Source organism: Rattus norvegicus, chromosome 7 (genome assembly GCF_021556685.1).
Source record: "Rattus norvegicus strain SHRSP/BbbUtx chromosome 7, alternate assembly SHRSP_T2T, whole genome shotgun sequence".
Taxonomy (NCBI): domain Eukaryota; kingdom Metazoa; phylum Chordata; class Mammalia; order Rodentia; family Muridae; genus Rattus; species Rattus norvegicus.
Window position 1 is genome coordinate 91691874 of NC_141540.1, and position 20081 is coordinate 91711954.

The window sequence follows — 20081 nt, forward strand, 5'->3', positions numbered from 1 at the left end:
CTGCTTCTTTATGAATGATCTAAATTAACATAATCTAAAATGAATCCTATCATGAAGGGGAAAACTAACAGTTCAGAAAAGACCATGTTCAGATATAATTCATTCTGTCCTCTGTCATAGACATCAACATTTTGAAAGAGTATGTATTACCTGTTTCTGAGACAAAAAGCTAAGTTCATAAACAGAAAAGTTGGATGAAGCACTCTAGTATTTTGTTTTATTTCGTCAGAGATTACTATATTATCTTCTTCCAACAAAATTTCACGTATATTCCATTTATTTGGTTATATCTATCATAGTCTTGACTTCACTCAAAATTTAACTCACTTAGATATGTCTTAATGTTCAATAAGATCGGTTTCTTATTACAATAAGCGTCTTCATCTACAGGAGAATTTTACTCATTCACCCCCATCGATAAGAAACTATTTTTTGCAAATAGTTATTAAATGACACGAGAAATACACTTACACACACACACACACACAGAGAGAGAGAGAAAGAGAGAGAGAGAGAGAGACAGAGAGACAGAGACAGAGACAGAGACAGAGACAGAGACAGAGAGACAGAGAGTGAGTCACACTCACAAGCAGAAATTAGGCATCCTTGTGTCATAAGATCCCTACAGTCTAGTGGTGTATATATAAACAATATATCAAATAAGGACACTGGCTCATAGTGTCTTGGACTCATTACAAAACTAGTTTTTAAAAGCATATACTCAGTTAGCCTTATTCTATCTCCCATAAGTTTTGAAATATTTGAAATGTGAACTGGTGCTCAACAAGTGTCTGATTAGAATTTGAAGTCTACTTTTACAAAACATCTCTGACCTCGATGAACCCTCTTGCCTTACGCTTATTTGCTAAACATGAACTACTAGGACCAAACAAGTCCCGAATGGTGGCCATTTCCCTAAAGATCTTCACGGACCTCATATACACAAGGACATATATTTTGAGCCACATCTTTATTTTAAGCTAAGCTTCTCTTTAAACAAATCTATATTGCTATAGTTTTACCTGGAAACATGGAATAATACTATGTAGCCCAAAACATAGCATCATGTGACGAGCAAATCTGTTAATATGCGCAAACTAAATAGACCAGTATATGGCAATTCTTCATTCTGTATATATTTATATTTCTTCAGTAGCCTATTCTTTCCATAAAGTTTATGCCCTCCCCTCCCCTTTGTATACATGGAATACAATACACAAACATAAATGTGCCTATTTTTAGCATAGTGTTCCTTGCATTTGGGGATGATTTGTTCTGCAATCTGGTTTAGAACTTTTCTTTAGTCCAGCATTATCCCCAAATGTGACTCTAGGGCTGATGTGAGGAACCCCCTTCTCTTCTCAAGATGTGCCTAACTTCCCTTACTAAAACGTGACTTCTGCTTCAGATATAATCTGAGTCTGAAATCATGAAACATGCTGTCCATTTTTCTATATCTATATTTTCAAATAACGCTTTTATAATGGCTCAAGCACATGCTACTTGCAAAGTCGCAAGCCTGTGCCCACACCAAACCATGCTCAGCTTGAGCTCAGCAACTACTTACTGATCTGGATGGCTAAATCTTGCTGTAGTTCTCCAAGGCTAAGAGTATCACCAAAATGTACAAGTAAATCCTTGGTGATTTCACATTAGAGTTTAAATCTTAATTAACTGTCAACTCCCACTAATCTCCCACTTCGTCTGGAAACAGGCATGAATGGAGAGTTATGGCCTGGGAGATGGCTTAGTTAATAAACTGCCGCATAAGCAAAGACTTTGTATTTATCCCATTGTAACCCACATAAAAAATCTGGAAGACAGTAAGGATCTGTCATCTCAGCACTGGAGAGGTGGACACAAGAATGTGTCTGATTCCTGGTGAGTCACCCTGACAAACAATCAGATCCAGGTTCAGCGAGGGGACATTTTGTTTTAAATAAGTCGAGCAGTGATAGAAGACATTAATATACGTGTATGCATATACATGCATGTGTGTACACAAAAGCATATACAAACACAGAGGAAAAGAAAAAGAGGTGAATATTATCAATATAAATGGAAAGCAAACATGTTCTCGGGGTGGTTGAGTATAGCTCAGAGACTGGGAACACTTGCTACTCTTCAAGAGTTTGACCTGAGTTTCGTTCCTAGGATGTACACGGCTGTCTTCTATTTGCCTATAACTTGCTACTCCAGTGTACAGGTATTATGACACCTTCTAACTTTAGCTAGTACCTGAACTCATTGAGGTACACATATGCACACTCTCACATATATGCATAGACATGAAAAGACACATACACACTCACAGACACACACAAAGACAAATCTTCAAAAATATTATTTTTTTGTTAAAAATCAACCATTAAAACATAGTAAGAGCCTGACCTTACTGCTTTGGAAATTTTGTTAAAAATACAGAAATTAGAATAATGAGAAAACTAATTTTTCTTATTAAATAATACTTATATTAAAATTCTATCACACAATTCACTGCTGAGTTATTGTAATTTTTTGGTTCTAATTTTCTTAAATTCCTTAAGGATCATCTAGACCTTACATGAAAAGATTCTCAGAAATCACTCACTTTTACCACAAATATGGTAATAGATATTTCTTAATAGAACTTAATTTAATTTTGCAGTGAATTACTATAGGACAGAATTCCAAACTTTTTATTTAAAAAAATAAAAGTAATTCAAACCCAGAACAAGTTAACAGCAATGACAAGCAACTAGTTCAGTGATTACAAATCCTTCCTGGGAGGAACAAGAAAGGACTAAGGTTCCAAACTCGCACCCAAGTGTATGACAATGTATGATCTTTATAGCACGACTTGTCACTTCCCATGTAGGAAAAAGTAAATGTGTACAGTGGTCATATTTCTATGTGCTTTCTGTATGACAAAAATTATTACAATCTAAGATTAGAAGGGTGCCTCCAGGGATGGCCATGTACAGATTTGAGAAAATTAAGACAGTCTACATGGAAGGTTTGCTAGGAACTCAAGAGAATGCAGGAAGTTTCCCAGGGTCATGGGTAAGAAGGAGAAATTCAAAGTTGGACGACAAAGACACATACTCACTTTCCAAACTCACCTCATAAAATGTTTCCAGGGCCCCATGGAGGCAAGGGAGATCTGATACTTCTCCAGAACTAAATTCATCTTTGGGAGTCATTATCCAAATATCATAAATTTAATATAAATGCATTAACAAGCACAGTCAAAGGGTTAAATTTCCCTTGCCATGTAGATGCGGACGTTGTCAGATTGTGTGGTTACCCAAACTTACATATTTCTGCCATGAAGTATGGTAAATGTAATTCCCTTTGTGTCGGTCTAAATGCAATTAATCAAACATATAACATTTAAAAAAATCAATCTACGTATTTTTAAGATAACCAGTCTGAATTGGGCTAGAGTAAATTGGCTGGTACAATGGAATTTCTTAAGTAGATCATTGTTTTATACTGATGATATATCTTTTAAATATTATGAAATTGTACGCTGAATGCTCTATTATTTTGTTTCATAGTTTTGATGAACAAAAAACTGTCAAAGACATGTGTAGTGGGAAAGGACTGTTCAGTCCACTGGACATAGAAGAACATTTCTGTTTTGTAATTACTGTGGTCAAAACGGCAAAAATTCAGAGTAACTGCCTCATTGGTGACTGTGATTGACACATAATGACGTAATAAAGTACTCAAAGGAAATGCTCAGGCTAGTGCCACATGATTTCAAGAAAACACTGAGTGCTGGCTTCAACTGGGTGGACATTAATAGTTTGATATAGGTTTTCAATTATAATTCGTGAAAAAAATCCATGTCCAAAAAAAATAAAAAACACAATTTAGGTTTACAATGAATGGACAATTTCATTCTGGTTTCTCTAATTTTCTAACTTCTCATTCCACCAAATGATATTCTATAGGACAAAAAGTTGGCAACCATCCTTCAAACACATAAATCATTAAAGCAAATCAAATTAATTTAGGAGCGCACAATTCATTCCAGCATATGCTACAGTTCTTTAAATACATAGTGATATTTCATAAGGCATTAAAAAGATTAAGCATGGAGTATGGTAAAAAGAAAAATAACTTTTTATTAACAGCTAATAATGCGCTTTGTAGCAATGTGTTTTTATGACACATTTTGAAGAAAAATAGCATAGTAGGAACTTTAAAATATCTTATTCAGCCAACCATGACAAGGAGTACATATAATATCAGTGCTTGAAAAATAGAGACAAAAGGGGATAAGTTCAAAGCTTCACTCAGCTACATCTGGAGTGTGAGATTAGCCAGGGCTACATAAAAGCTTTCTACAAATAATGATTATAGAATGAATACAATTGGACATAGTTATTAAACTTACTTGAGGTTCATTTGATCAGATGTAAAAATAAATCTGAAATATTACTTGTTGGTTGATAATGTAATTTTAGATTTTTTTTCTCCCTATTTAACATATTCTACTGGTTGTTTTTGGGTTTTGGAAAAATTAAATCACTGAATTTTGACTTTAATGTTATACAAATCCAGAGGGGGAAATACATTTCAATGAGAATAAAAAAACAAAGTTGAAACCTTTGAGAAATACTGCAAATAGGATAGTTGGCACATAATTAATAATAGTTTGGCAATATGTGCCGTGAGAAATGACTGGGAAGTTTTATGGAATGAAAATTATGAAGACTGTGGGGTTACTTCAAAACCATAACTTTTGTTTCATTGAAGTGTTAAAATCTGAAATCTGAACCCAGAAATAAAAATACATATTAAACAAAATGTCTAAAGAAAAAAGGTAAGAAAAGTTAAAATTCTGATTGGGAATTCTGTCTCAATGAAAGGGCATTCCAGAGAAGAGTTTCCTCATAAATCTATTGACAAAACAACACAAAACAAAAAACAAATATGAATTTTTCTGATTAAAAGGCTCTTTTGCCCCACAAAAGTTATTGGGGCAATATCTGGAGACATTAATTTCTCTTAAGGCTTAATGCTTCTGGCCACCAGTGGGAAAATTTTTTTCTAAGCATTCTACACCACATCAGATTCCCCTACAACAAAGGGTTAATCTGAACAAAACTGGCAGTTCTGCTGGTTCTCAGAGCTTGCTGTAATCTAAATAGCTCATCCTTATAGAACAGTTTGAACAGGATGCAAATGTTCAACCACTCATTGCTGAAAATCTAACAATCAATAGAAACTGTGGGGATGCTAAAATTGCTCATATAATATGCTCCGTTTAATAATTTGATTCCATAAGTACAGAAGTGGGTAATGCATGTAGTAGTTTGTCCTGTGTTATTTTGCATGTTTGATAAATGGGCACGTATGTACATGTGTATGTGTTTAAGACAGAGACTTAGTGTACCAGGATAGTCCTTAAGGTTCGCTGGCCTCACAGGCAAGCTTCCTGGAATTCTCCTGTTTGAGCTTTACATCTTCCAATAGAGGACTGGATTACTGACTCACACTAGTGCACCCACTTTTATCTGTCTTATCAGTATGTGATATCAAGTCCTCACCCTATTTAAGTGCTTTCCTGGCTAAGCCATCACACTACCTCCATCCCATTTTAGAGGGTGGGTGGGGGAGACACAGAGATTCATAAAGACTATGTAATCTGTGAGCAAGGTTATTTGAGTGTAATCCTCAAACACGGTCTCCATCCTCTTTTAATATACAGTCCTGTGTGGCTGGCATAAATGTATCATATAGAATACCTGAAAAATTAAAAGAAATCAATACAAAATGATCAAAAGTGTAAAGAAAATCACATTTCACTTTGTTTTTCAAAAAAGGAGAAATTCCCAAAGCAAATCCTTTTACATACTTCTTAATACCTACTAGATATTGAAGAAGGACTTTTGAACTTTAAAAAATATGATTTTAACCAAATTAGGAATGATCACCTTAAATTTACATTATTGTAATAAATTTCCGCTTTGATATTCCCAATAGTTTGTAAACACAAAGACTCCATCTTCCTGCTTACTGAAACGTAAGTGTGGGTTTGTGCTCATTTAAAAAACAAGTTTTTATTATTTATTTATTTTTATTGTTATCAGCATTTTGCATGAAGATATTTATGTGCACTGTGTGTGTGCTTAAGGCCCATGAATCAGGAGAGGAGTGGAGCCTAGCAGAGCTGGTGTTGTACACCATTGTAAGCTGCTGTGTGAGTTCCGATAATCCAACTAAGGTTCTCCTCAAGGGTAAACCGTGTTTGTAACGACAGAGCCATGGCTCCAACACTCCAGTCTGTATTCACTGAAATATCTCCATTTGTGTTGCTAATATTCACTCTTCTCTGACTCGAGTCCTGCAAAACTTCAGTTTAACATGGTCTGTAATAGTTTTGTACACACGCACACTTTCCTGGAAGTCTTAAAGAAGGGGCTCCTTTTATGTCCATTTGTAGAAAACAGCTCGAGACAACCAGTCAGAAGGATTCCGTCTCGTGTGATTTTTACAAAGCTTATTTAAAAAGAGCAAGGGAGCGTGAAGAAGCAAAGGGATGTCATCAGGGTTCTGAAGAGCTAATTAGTGAGACCGTGCTGAAACAATATGAATAGGTGTGAAAAGATGCTTCTGGCCTCAATATGCAGAGGAGAAAAGGCCAGACAAATGACATAAAGGAAAGTGGTAATACGCTAGAGATTATGTCGTTCGAAAGAAAGAAAACAATGTTAAAACTCAGTAGTATCCCTGAGTCAATTAAGAGTTATAGCACTTAGTTGTGATTTCCAGACTCGTTAGGACAAAACAAAAATTCAAAGAAGTGATGATATTTTATTAGCTTCAAATGTTTGTCACCTTGACTATATACTGTTTGGCCTCTTGTTTGAGGATCCAGGAACCTCCTGTATAGTGGAGATAATTCCAAAGCTCTACTTGCCTCAACGTTGGTTGCTACCTATTTATTATAATAAATTACACTTGTTAAATAAATATTACTATAATAAATTACGCTGGTTCAATAAGTTGTTAGGGAAGTGATGATCTTTTATGCTTTAAATATTTGTCTTTAACTACAGGCTCGTTGGCCTTCTGGTTGAAGATACTGGAACTTTCCACTCCTGTCTAGTGAGATTACTTCCATGGTTCTGCTTGCGAGTTTAGTCACTACCTATTTACTATAACAAGTAACACTTCCTAAGTAAATATGAATTATAACAAAACAAGATTCAGAAGTTTAGCTTAAAAAGATATGCTGGAACAGAAAAGATTTCCTAAAGAGCTCCTGTGGACCTTGTATTGACATAGTGCATCATGGGCAGAAATGGACCGGGAAAGAAAGGACGATATCCTATTCTCATAAGCAATGTTGTAGAAGATTCCCATAGTTCACCCTTATAGAAATCTCTTAGAAGCAGGGAGAGTAGAAGATTTGAAATGCAGAGATACAAAAGTTACCTGTGGAGGCCGAACCTAGATCTGGCACGTGACATATGACAGAAAAATCATAGAAGCGTTACTAAAGAGAATGAAAGGCTTGTCACATGACAAGAGCCGTTTTGAAGTCAAAGGAAGTCAACCCATACCATTGACAATGTACAACATAGAAAACAGTATAAACATGTTCTCCTATGATAAGGTGATCAAAGAGAATAAATATAGCAAGATGAGAGAAAAGGACCACTGAGGTAGTCACAAACAAATGAAAACTGAATTATTTTCTTTATTCTTAGGAATTGTGTTGGTCCAGTTGTGTAATTTTGTAATTTGTGTTGAATTTTTTTCTTTCTTAAAAATACTAATTTGTATCCTAATGATGTTCACAATTATGATGTATTTTTCTCAAAGGTAGGCTCCCAAAATTTAAAACTATTGGGTGCACAAAACATTAAGCCATCTCTGTAATGCTAATTTAAGGGGAGAAAATACTGGGAGGCAGTGGAGAGATGCATTATAACTGGAGAAATACAATATGGCATAGCAAGCAGTGAACTCTGAAAAGCTAATAGAATTATGAAGTTGGAAACTAATGGCAATATGTATGTATTTGCAAGCTACGAAATAAACAGATACTTAAACTCATTTTGACATAGACTTAACAGACACACATTTGAAAATTTCCTCATGTAAAGAAAAATATGTAGTTATTAATTGCAGATATAACTGACCTTATACTGTTAAAGATACCTATTTCACATGCATCATGTATCTGTGTATACTCCTAAACATGAGCGAAAAGTGGAAAACATGCAATTAGCACATGTTGAAAAGAAATCCTAAGATCAAAATAGATTAAAATGTCTTTAATGTATTATTTTGTGGTATTTTTTTTTAAAAAATTACTTCTTTCCTCGCTACTTTGTTGCTCATTTTTCTTGTTCTTGTTTCCAACTCTAATAGATTTTCTCAGAGGCAGTAAAGTTGACAGTAGAAAAGCCAATAAAACCAAATGTGTCAGAAAAATAAATGAATATTCAGTCATAAAGGCACACATTGTGCAAAGCTAAGTAAAAACATCCTTCAAATGAATATAACCTCTTAACAATATTCAAGGGAGGATTCATTCCTGTAAGTGCTCATTATAGTAATCCTTTGAACTTAAATTTTTAATTAAATTTGAAATCCACAATGTAAATTTGAAATATGTTGCATTTAGAAATCATATTCTAGTTAAGGGGACTGAAATAACCCAAAATCTAATAAGAAAAAAAGAATCCCTTTCAACATAATTTCTTTAGTGGTTTGATGATCATTAGTCAAGAAAATTAAGTAAATAAATAAATAAGTAGATAAATAAATAAGTAGCCTGAATTGCAATTTAATATAGGGGTATATTGCTCATACCAAGAACTTAGTACACAATAAATGTAGGCTCAACAAAAATACAAAGTTATTTGACCAAAAAATTTAGTAAGCATGTTTTCTTATAACTTTAAATCAGATGTGTTTTTCCACTGTCATGTAGACAGCATTCATAAAAGAATAAACATAATTAAAATCTAAATGAAATAAATTGGACATTAATTAAATGTTGTATGTCTTACAAACAGTGATAACCCAAAGCACAATTTTCTATTGTTACAGGAAACAGTACTAATTTTTTTCTCAAATCTCAAAGCCTTTGTAAAGCATGCTCCCCTCATTTTACTATGAAATGACTTTGCTATGTTGCTGACTCCTTATTAGTGATCTCAGTAATACTAATGCACATTCCATAGATGTAGAGCTCAAGGTGAATCAAGTGAACTTCAAAAGAATCAAGTATTGTATTTTTAAATTTTAAATATTTGTGAACAAAAATAAAGACTATAGTTCTCAAAATAGTATGTTGTAAAATTCATAACTATATTTTGACAATAATACATGCGATTTCAAGTGCCTTTTTCATTTTGTTTAAAACAATTAATTCAGAAAAGGAGGAATACATCCGTACTTGAGACATTGACTCACATATATACCTCCATAGTGTTGGTGTAACCATGAGTATTCTGTTAAAACATCAACAGAACGGGTACAAGTATTTTTAAAGACCTGCATTCATGTATGTGCTGACTTTGACTGACAGTATTAATTACATGGATGGGCGGGTGTTATCCCATCAGCTTTTCAGAGACAATTATTTATAGGTCTAAAGTTCAAAAATGATACACACACACACACACGTACTCACACACGCACGCACACACACGCACACACACACACACACACAAGATAAGATCAGCTAAGAGTTAAAAGCAACAACAAAAGTACAGCCTAGGTGTTATCCCAGGTCATCAATCTTTCAGCCCTTCTTTCTGAAACTAACTTTAGATTCTTTGTGAAGACAATGCATATGCACAAGAATGAATCACGTGATAACGTGCTGACATCAAGAGTGATTTTATTCACTTGTTTGGTCAAAAACACACAAGTTATACATCTTTCTATATTTCTAGCATGTGATTGGACACAAGCTTTTGGGATTTACAGTGGATGTCCAAAACTACAAAAGTCCAAACATAATTCCACAAGTTAAATTTCATACTTAGACAAATATAGAATAAACATAGTAAAATGTATTGTGACATAAAATTATAAACATAATATTGTAAAAGTTGTAAATTGACAATGGATTTTTGTTATTAGTCTTGTTATGAAAAAGATGCAAAACTTGATCATGATGCAAAATGAAAGAAGGTGATTTGTTTTGTTCCATTTTGTTTTGTTTTAGATAGAGTGGGGTTTATTTAACTGTGTAACAAAAGGATTATTGAGTGATCGCAGGGAGTGTGCTTGTATATGCTTTAAAGTTTCAGGCTTTGTTAGGGTAAAAATTCTTCTTTTTTGATCCAAAGGAAAAAATAATCCACAGTGTGGAGAGATGGGTCAGCAGTTCAGAACACTCCATGACATTCTACAGGACCCAAGTTCAATTCCCAGCACCCATGTCAGGTTGGTCACAATTGCCTGCCACTTCAGCTCCAAAGAGTCCAGTAGTATCTTTGGGCATCCACATATATATATATATATGGTTTATATCCAAACAGATACACATTATACATGCAAATAAACATAAAAATAAATATTTTTAAAAGGAATTGAATTTAAATCTTAAATTTCCATTGCAATAATAAACAGGGCCATTTTACTCAACCCCGAAAGCCTCAGTCATGTTCCTAGCACTTTGCATAAAACAGCCTTGCTGTCTACATGACTCCTTATTAATGAGCTAAGTAATTTTAATGTGTTTTTATATTTGTCCAAGTTTAGAATTCATCCTTTGCAAATAATTACTCTTCTCTTGTTGTCGTTTTGAAGATCTCACTATAAATCCCCAAGAGCATATGTCCAATCACCTGCGAGAAATATAGAAGGAGATGGAAGTCGCTATTCTTTGACCACGGGAGGGAATCCTAAACAAGGGGACCTAAGCCAACACATTTACCTTCAGTGCTCCTGTGTCTCTCTTCCTCATCTGACTCTGGTGCCATGTGGTGACCTACCTGCTTGCTTCTCTTCTGGTGTACACTGAGCAAATAAGCCATTTCCCCAGGACACAGAAGAGGTGAAGGGTGCAATTGCTTTGAGGCTCTCTCCTACTCCTTATTGTTTCTTGGGCTACAGACAATAGAAACTGAATTCTGCTGACCTCGGTATTGATTTGCTTGTGCACAAACAAATTCAACATTCATAAAAAAAATCAAAGAAAATGTTGAGATCTGAACCTGTGAGCACGAGTGTTTGCTATTGAAATATGCCTAAATCTGAAAAACAGAAGAGACGTCTCAAGAATCTGTTTTCATCAAATTTATAAAGGACTTCATGCTTTATTATGAGATTACAGCGATTTTGTGTGTACAGTGAATTACTAAATTGTATGGTAATATCTTAAATTCACCTTGATATGATTTGTCATATTAAAAATCAGTTTAATTCTAAGAATCCCAGATTTCCAATAAAGTAACTCACTTTGACAATTTATAAGTATAGCAATTCCTTAACAATACAGAATATATAATTATTTAGAAAAGACTGTAAATTTGGGCTTATGAAACTAAGGTATTTCTTTGGACTTTTATAGCTGCTTTGATAATATTGGTTTAAAAACATTATAAAACTATATCTAAATTTTTTACTGTTATGTATAGTCCTATGTAGCATTTTCTTTTGTTTTAAAATATTTCACTCTGTAACCCCATAAGGCAATAGATATGATCTTGTATTTTACAAATAGTTTTGTCAATATATAGGATTAACAATGATAAATTAAATGTGCATCTTTTTTTGTTTTTTTATTGGGATCATTTTTATTGGATATTTTATGTTTTTACATTTCAAATGTTATATCCTTTCCTGATTCCCCTCCAGAAATACCCTATCCCATCTCCTCCCCCTCTTCTATGAGGGTGCTCCCCCACCCTAGCACCCACACACTTTTGCCTCCCTACCCTTCTGTTCCCCTATACTGGGACATCAAGCAGTCATAAGGAACAAGTGCCTTCCTCCCATTGATGTCTGACAAGGCCATCCTCTGTTACATATGAGGATAGAGGCATGGGTCTCCATGTAGCTCTTTCGTTTGTGGTTTAGTCCCTTGGAGCTCTGTGGGGAAGGGGATCTGGTTGGTTGATATTTTTGTTCTACCTATGGGGTTGCAAACCCTTCAGCTCCTTCAATTCTTTCTCTAATTCCTCCATTGGGGACCCCGTGCTCACTCCCATGGTTGGCTGCAAGCATCTGCCTCTGTATTGGTCAGGCTCTGGCAGCCTCTCAGGAGACAGTTGTATCAGGCTCCTGTCAGCAAGCACTTCTTGGCATCCGCAATAGTGTCTGGGTTTGGGTCTGTATATAGGATGGATCAGCTAGTGTATGCTGCCTGGTTAGTGGCTTAGTGTCTGAGATATCTCGGGGGTCCAAATAGTTTTGTCAATATATAGGATTAACAATGATAAATTAAATGTGCATCTTTTTTGATCCTACAGAAAAATTTTTCTACACTTCGTCAAGTTACACACTTAAATGTTAATAGACAATCTCTACATAGCAAATGAAATTCTAAGTAAAAAAGGACATTGACAAATGATCTCCAATCTGTCAAATTTATGATATGGCTGTATTATGATGTCAACATCATGTAAATATTATATCAAGCATTTTGCATATAAGTAAGACAGTGAGTGGATATTGGGAACTGAGTACTGGCATTTATGATTTTGCATGAGTGATACATAAATTATGGACAATGGATATAGACTATATAGATAGTTTTGACCTTTTCCCAATATGATTAAAAGTGTGTATATGAAAAAGTTGCAGGAATGTTCACTGTTTAAACCATTATAGGATGTGTGCTGTTGGACAAGGGGAATGTTTTTGAGAGGAAAAGCTTTTCAAAGTGTTCAATTGCTCCACAGTATAAAAATAAAGTGAGCAAAAATCAAAGTTAAGTGTGTATGAGCTGTGTTAAGACTGAGAAAATTGTATATTGTTCAACTTGATTTAATTAGTAGTAAATGTCAAGCTAAAAATTGCTCTGTATTAGATTTTATCAAGCGTATAGACTCTATTACAAAATAGAAAGATTTGGAAAATAGGGCTAGAGGTAGGGCTTCCTTAAAGAACAGAGTTCTTCCTTAAAATAAGTGAGACCATCCTGCTTGTGAGCTTTTGGTCCCCAGTATTGAAAAGGGAAAGGAGAGAGAAAGAGAAACATGAAGGAGAAATGCGAGGTGGAAAAAGAGTAAGGAAGAGTGAGAGAGGAGAAAAGGGAGGAGAGGGGATAAATCTACACACTTTGTTAATTATTAAGACGAAATTATAAACGTCTTTTAAAACTCATGACTCATATCTAAAACTGCTCCTGTAGCAAAACTCAACCAAAGCCTATTTTTGTCTGTTTTTATTTCTAAGCAATGTTTAAGATCAATGGAATCTGAGTTATTGGAACTAGTGTCTGCTTTGACTCTCCTTTTGCACGTCCTCCATTTTGGAAGATCTCTAGCTCCTTATACTTACGTGTTGATTTCAAACTTTGAGTTGTTCTTTTGATTTTGAAGTAGCCAAGTTAACTGATGTTCAGGCATGTGGAGTCCATTGCAATCATTGAAGTCTCCTATGATAGCCCTTGTTATTTTACTGTTCCAAGGCTACATACTCTGTTTAAGGGCAAAGCAAAGATTGTACGGAGAGCCTCCAACCATAGCCCCCAACACACTGCTAACCACAAGCTTTCCTTTTAACAGAAACAGATGAGAAGCACAAGGAACAGTGAAAGGCAGCGAGGTTAAAGGGTTTAAGGTGCTTTGATAAAAATCACGAAGGAGGCATCAAGGATGCCAATGTTTGACTTACCCTCCTGTTTGGTGTTCCGGAGATTGTCACAGCCTAGAAAGATGCACCATGGTAAGATTTGGGACATGTGACATCTATGCGTTTCTTCACTAGTGCGCTTATTATGAAAGCACACACATGAAGGTTACTTTCTGTAAAATCTATTCTCTTAACACTGCTCATGCAAACTCCTTGGCGAGGTGTCCCTAACTCTATACAAATGAGTTAGGAAAAGCGATGAAGGATCGCTTAAGATCCACTACCAGTGTTCAAATGACTCTCTGAAGTCCACGACCATAATATGTGGTAAATCAAGCCAAATGGACATGGTCAGATCAAGACTTGCTAAGACAGAAATGCCTCCAGTTAAGTTTTGGTGGTATTCTGGTCCAACCACTATTAAGCTAGTTCTTCAATTAAAATTGTAATGAATTGTTGGCCCAGTGGAAGGAATAGGCTATTGCCAAATTCAATGTGTGTTTGTTGTGTGTATGTATATCTTCCATTCTACTTCTAAATAATTTTAAGAATGGAATATAAAAACAGAACAATAAAGACAGATGACATCATGATATTGTTAAGAAACAAAAGCATCAGAAATCAAAGCCAATTTTTGGTTAAGCTTTTCAAGAAGCTATCTATACTTGAATAAATTTCATAATTCTTAATCATTTCTATGATTCATTTGTTAAAAAGTAATTTAAAAAAGAGGAGAATATAGCTTAACTGCCCACATAAATGTTAAGTATATACACTAAAAGAGCAGACTTGTTCAATGGGTCAACTTATTACCAGTTTTAAAAAAATATTTGTACCATGTCAATAGTTATACAAATTTATTTTATTCAAATATTTATTTTGGTTGTATTTTCTTCACACTTCTTACAATAGCAGCATAAAGATGCCATGCCATTTCTGTTACTTTCGAGATGCCCATTCAATAAAACTATATGATAGAAACTTATAAAGTAATATAAGATGTTAAAATTAGGTTACATAAGATAGAACGGTGCACAAATTGAATGAAATTATCACACAATGATATTTTAGTCTCTAGGTCTATAAAATTCTACATGACTAAGATAAGTGAACAAAGTTATTCACTAAACTCTAGGAGTGGCTTTTACAGTCATTTAAGAATTTATATTCGTTTCTCCTTTTAGAAAGATTATTGTAGTTAGTTAAATAGGGAGTCATAAGTTCTATCACTTCTACTGCTCATAGATCATTATTGCCAGTCTATAAAGGCCGAAAGGATTGACACTTCTACTGAAAGCATCTGAAACATACTTACCTAAGTAATAAATCATTTACAGATACCAAAAACTGAGTGTGGTGGACCATCTTCTGCTTGGTGTTTTAGCATACCCTGTTTTTTTTTGTCAAACTAGACAATATTTCTCATGATAATATAGTGACTATGTTGTAAGCTTTCTTATAAAGAAATATGAGAGAGGTATTCTTGACTCAATGCCACACAATTTTAATGTGAAAAGAATTCTAAGGAACTTCCCAGCAGATGCACAGTTCCTTCCTGTGCACCTCGTTACAATGTCAGGACGAAAAGAAGGCATAGTCTACCACACAGTTACATTCACAAGCACGTACTATCAACAGTCGGTGGTAAACGACATTCTCTGCTAAGAAGTGGTGGTGGTAGTGGAGAAGGAGGGCAGAAGAGTAATGAACGCATCTAATATGGCTCAGTTGTCCTACTGGTGCACACATCTTGATCTCCTTAAAAGGGTGGGACATAAAACAATCAAAACCCAAAACAAAACAAAACAAAAGCTATGGCTTTTTAATTTCAGGAAAGTTGCTTTCTATGCATATGTGTACGTATACACATGGGCACGTGCACATTTGTACATTTTCAGGGGTGCCTTTGGAGGTTAGAAGAGCTCACTGTAGCCCCTGGAACTGGGTTTATGTGTAGTTATGAGTTAGCCTATATGGATGGTGGGAATTAAACTAGGATCCTCTGCAAAAGCAGCAAGGACTCATAACTTTGAGCCTTCCCTCCATCTAGAAATATTGCTTTTATTTTCCATACCTGACTAATGAGGGAGAGAGGTTAGAATTAAAATTTCAGTTAAAGATTTATATAACATTTTTGTAGAGGTACAATGTTACGTGTGATAGTGTACTGGGGTGGTCAGAGGATAACAATAGCTACTTAGTGAGTATTCCCCACAATAGGTACATGGTAAGTATTCACCTTAACAATGTGGCCCTGAGAAACCAAATGCAAGTGATCAATCTTGGCAGAAGCACCCTTTCCTACAGGGACAACTCCTAAGCCCAGAAACATTTCTGTATTAAAAAAAATGTAAGAAAAACAGTTGCTTCTTTACATTGTCTTCATGATAAAACACGTGTTTTAGAAATTTAGACAATCACATATATCGATTTTATATTGGTCCAGATTAAATTTCTTGTTTTAACTGAAAACGACCATAATTTTGCAATTCCACAGCCACTAATTCCTATAAATATATAAAATGAGAGGTTACAGGACTCGACTATTATAGTCATTTACCCCATCACATTCTATAAATGAATAGAGTAACAGCTGTAATATCATACACTTATCAAGTATTTTAAAATTAGTATTTACTGTACAGTCTACAAACTGGTTTTCAGTACACTGATTTTGTTATTGGGAAACTTTTCTTGAGTTCTCATATTATCTTACTTCAACTTTATGATGAGGCATTATTTTTTTATATATTTTAAAAATAACTTTAGAAAAATATACTTTTACTAAACTGTAAGGAGCATATGTGATGGTAATGAGTTGTTTTGTGGTCGTTATCTTTCATAAAATAGACCTATGTGTTTAGGATCCATGTAACATATTATGACCTCCATTTGGAATGCAGAGTCGCTGCCTTGATGGAACTTAGAAGTCATGTTTGAATAGTTCTGTTAAGACATCACTAAAAAGGAAGTTGTATGACTTCTTTTGAAGGAGAGAGTTCAGGTGAGAAAAAAAAGATAAGGAGAGAAATCCTTGAACTTTGAGGACAAAGGAAAAGAGAAAAATCACAAATTTAAAAAAAAATTTTAATGTCTGTAACTACGGTCTGAGACAGATTCCAGGCAAGCAACAGAAATCAATGGATGGTGTAAGTACTTAACTTCTTAAAGTTGATTAAAGGATTGACATATGAATTTGTAATAAACCCAACCTCATCTTCATGTATGTGAAGAGTGTTCATAATACAACCATGTGGACACAACAGAAATATGGCAACAAAGTTAATTACTAGAGCCTCTTCCCCAGCATAGCAGTCTATGACTATTAAAAGTATGTTTACAGGAATTAAGTACATTTCACCACATTTTGTGTCCCAATGGCATGTGTAACACAACACTTAACAATGTTTGGGTAGCAAAATTTCTCATATCACAGAAATTTCTAACACAGAATAAAAGAGAGGTGACTTAAAATTTGGAGCATGTTAAAGCAGCCCATCACACTCTTTGCCTAAAATGGTAATGGTAGTGTTAGCACAGTACACACAGGGAGATAAAGTTGGGAAGGAAATATTTGTACTGTGCACTGAGGGGAGAACATGATATCAGGATAAATCAGGTTAAAATGGAAACATACAAATAGCTAAAGTACATTCTGGGTAGTTTTGTTTATAGTAGTAGTGTTATAATGGACCGAGTTATGTTTTTCATAATTGAAGATCTCTGAAATACTTGGTAACCGATCCACATAAAAGTCACAAGTATTTTGAACCCTATGTGTCTGTTTTTTTCCCAAATTGCTTACTTTCCAATAATATGCCACCTTTAAAATTAGACAATAAAAAAAATGTGAGAAAGAAAGTTACTTTGTCTAGATCACTCACAGAAAAAGGGAAGACAGGAAACGGAAGGAAGGAGGAAAGAAATGGAAAGGAACAAGAAAGAAAAGAAGGAAACAGGAGGAAGAGAATGTTAAGATTGATATACAATATCGTTATTAATATATAAAACTAAAGGTCACAGCTCCATCTCTTATGTGAACGAAGGCAATCAACAGCATGCTAAGGATAAAACATTTTCTAGTCCATTAATAAAAGAAACTCCCAGCATTAAATTATGTAGAAAAGAGCCAAACTATTTGTTTGCACTAGCAATAACTTAGATAGTCACATAAGGATTAATTGCCAACTGACCCTTGAAACACTGCCCAGTAGCCCAATTTTGAACACTAACTTAGACTTGGTTTCCTACCAATAAATTATAGAAAAGAAAATCCAAATAGCATAATTCATTGGAGTGGCACACAGCGTGAGTCTGACTTTTCTCAATTATTTTCTAGCATGCAATACATTCAGGAGTACACACACACACACACACACACACACACACACACACGCATACATATACACAAACATTGATAGCATGTCAGGTGTCATAATCGATTTAAATTTCACAATTAGCAAGAATTTGATGAAGAAAAGTTGTAGTTTATATGAGTGCATGATATAAACAGATATTGCACCTTCAATTTTTCAGAAAGATAACATTGTCTTTAATGTTTAAAGCTACATATTTTATTCACAAACACGAGGTTTTGTCCCTCAGAAATGTGAATATATAAGGATATTACAATTTCTGAAAAAAGTCCAACAATAATGCATTTAGTTTTATCTAATATCTTTCATGCTTAGTACATGTGCACACACACACACACACACACACACACACACACACACACAGCACACTCCATGACAAGCTTAGAACAAAGAGAATATGCTAAGTTTTAAAATCTCTCATTATTTACTGAGTTTCAAATGCAGTAACGGTCAGTATTCAATGAATTTGAAGCTAGGTAATGCTCTCTTTCATCAGCTACTTGAACCTTCACTGGGAAATGGACCTAAGGACAAATGGCAATTAAAGAGAACGGGTGAGGGTACAATTACTGCCCAACATTCAGGATAATTCACCTCAATCAAAATGAGGCATTGGGATATTTCATTTCAGTTGACATTACTTCCTTTGATCTGATAGATGCTGACAAAATGCTCCTGCTCTTTAAAATTCAAATGGCTACTGTTATCTCTTCTCCAAGTGTCAGAATCTGAGTCAGGCATCACTGATGAAAACTTCCCTGTTTGTTTAACAGGAAACAGGGGCGGTTTTGTTTCCAACCTTCTTAGATTTCAATGGATAGGTAGGTAAAACTTGAAAAGATCAAACATAATCAATACTTACAGCTTTGTTCCCCAAACAGAGTTTAGTATTCACACGCTGTCTTTCTTATGTATTCTCTCTGCTCTTAGCATTACAGAGTAACCATTCTGGGGAGGGGGGGGGGAGTAAATGGCTAATTTATGTGGGCAGGCATGCATGCACATGTACAGAGAGAGAGAGAGAGAGAGAGAGAGAGAGAGGCAGAGAGAGAGACAGAGACAGAGAGAGACAGAAAGAGAGACATTGAGAATGAGAGAAAGAGAGAAAGAGAATGAGAGAGAAGAGAGACAGAGACAGAGATAAATACAGAGAGAAGAGGACTTTATGTGGCAAACTAAAACTCCAAGCTCTTTGCTTACATGAGTTATAAATCCATACTCTTTGCTTCCATAAGTATAACTAGCTTGCATCTCTTTTTAGTAACAAAAATAATTATGACGATGAATAATATAAAGTGAATACTTCATGCAACCAGACAAAATATTATAATGAGAATTACACACACCTGTGAAACCTTTCACTGTGTCAGTTATGAACACCACAGTTTGACTCCAGAGGAATGTGACACAAAATCGATTTTTATTTTTATCGTGATAAAGTATTGAAAATATTCCTGATTCCTACCTCAGTATTGCTGTGATAAAGGTACGTAATCATTTTCATCTTTACCGTCCATCGTCTGCTAACTCATACCCTCAGAAAAGTTCTAATGACTGTAGGAGAAGAAATGATGAAAAAACACAAATCCCTAACTTCAAAACATGCCGGTGGATAAGGAGTGGTTATAGATTAAATTTGTTTAACTTTGAAAATGGTAAAATATTACACATAAAAAGATGATACGGTGAACTGTTTATCATTCACATAGGAACTCTTCAGGTACAGAGTTTAGAGATGATTAAAATAGAATCATGAGAGTCATAGATGATATCACTACACATCAGGGTAGAGAATGGTGAGTTACTAACTCCGTGAAAACAATGGAGGGTAAGAATGTCATCATTGGTGATAGCATCATCCTAACTCAGAAACTTCATGTCGCGTCAACAGTAATAGCAGCAGTCTGGTCAAGGTCCCTGATGCCAGGACTCTTGAAATGGGAG

General features: G+C 34.8%; 3 protein-coding genes across 27 annotated transcripts in view; 2 read left to right on the forward strand and 1 right to left on the reverse strand.

Moving 5' to 3' along the window:
- Positions 1 to 20081, reverse strand: part of Trps1 (transcriptional repressor GATA binding 1) — a 226572-nt gene that overhangs the window by 92147 nt on the left and 114344 nt on the right. For 7 of the 16 annotated variants that reach the window (XM_087556430.1, XM_087556429.1, XM_087556420.1 and 4 more), the window contains one exon: positions 13804 to 13836. In XM_087556430.1, coding sequence (XP_087412556.1) covers positions 13804 to 13836 — 33 coding nt within the window. 16 annotated transcript variants of the gene reach the window in all.
- Positions 1 to 20081, forward strand: part of LOC148004790 (uncharacterized) — a 139167-nt gene that overhangs the window by 48641 nt on the left and 70445 nt on the right. For 3 of the 10 annotated variants that reach the window (XR_015625507.1, XR_015625510.1, XM_087559762.1), the window contains 3 exons: positions 5977 to 6016; positions 10308 to 10404; positions 10771 to 14448. The exons of 2 other annotated variants lie outside the window; for them this stretch is intronic. Coding sequence is in view for 2 of the 8 variants with exons in the window: in XM_087559762.1 (XP_087415888.1) it covers positions 5977 to 6016; positions 10308 to 10317 (50 nt within the window). In the remaining 6 variants the exon portion in view is untranslated. Of the gene's footprint in view, positions 1 to 5976; positions 6017 to 10307; positions 10405 to 10770; positions 15104 to 20081 lie in introns of those variants that run through there. 5 more of the 10 variants (XR_015625505.1, XR_015625504.1, XM_087559761.1 and 2 more) reach the window with 3 other exon arrangements.
- The window catches only part of LOC120093649 (uncharacterized), a 54970-nt gene continuing 51612 nt past the window's right edge, over positions 16724 to 20081 (forward strand). The window contains exons 1-2 of the mRNA XM_087559763.1: positions 16724 to 16910; positions 19399 to 19623. The gene's annotated coding sequence lies outside the window, so the exon portion shown is untranslated. The remainder of the gene's footprint in view (positions 16911 to 19398; positions 19624 to 20081) is intronic.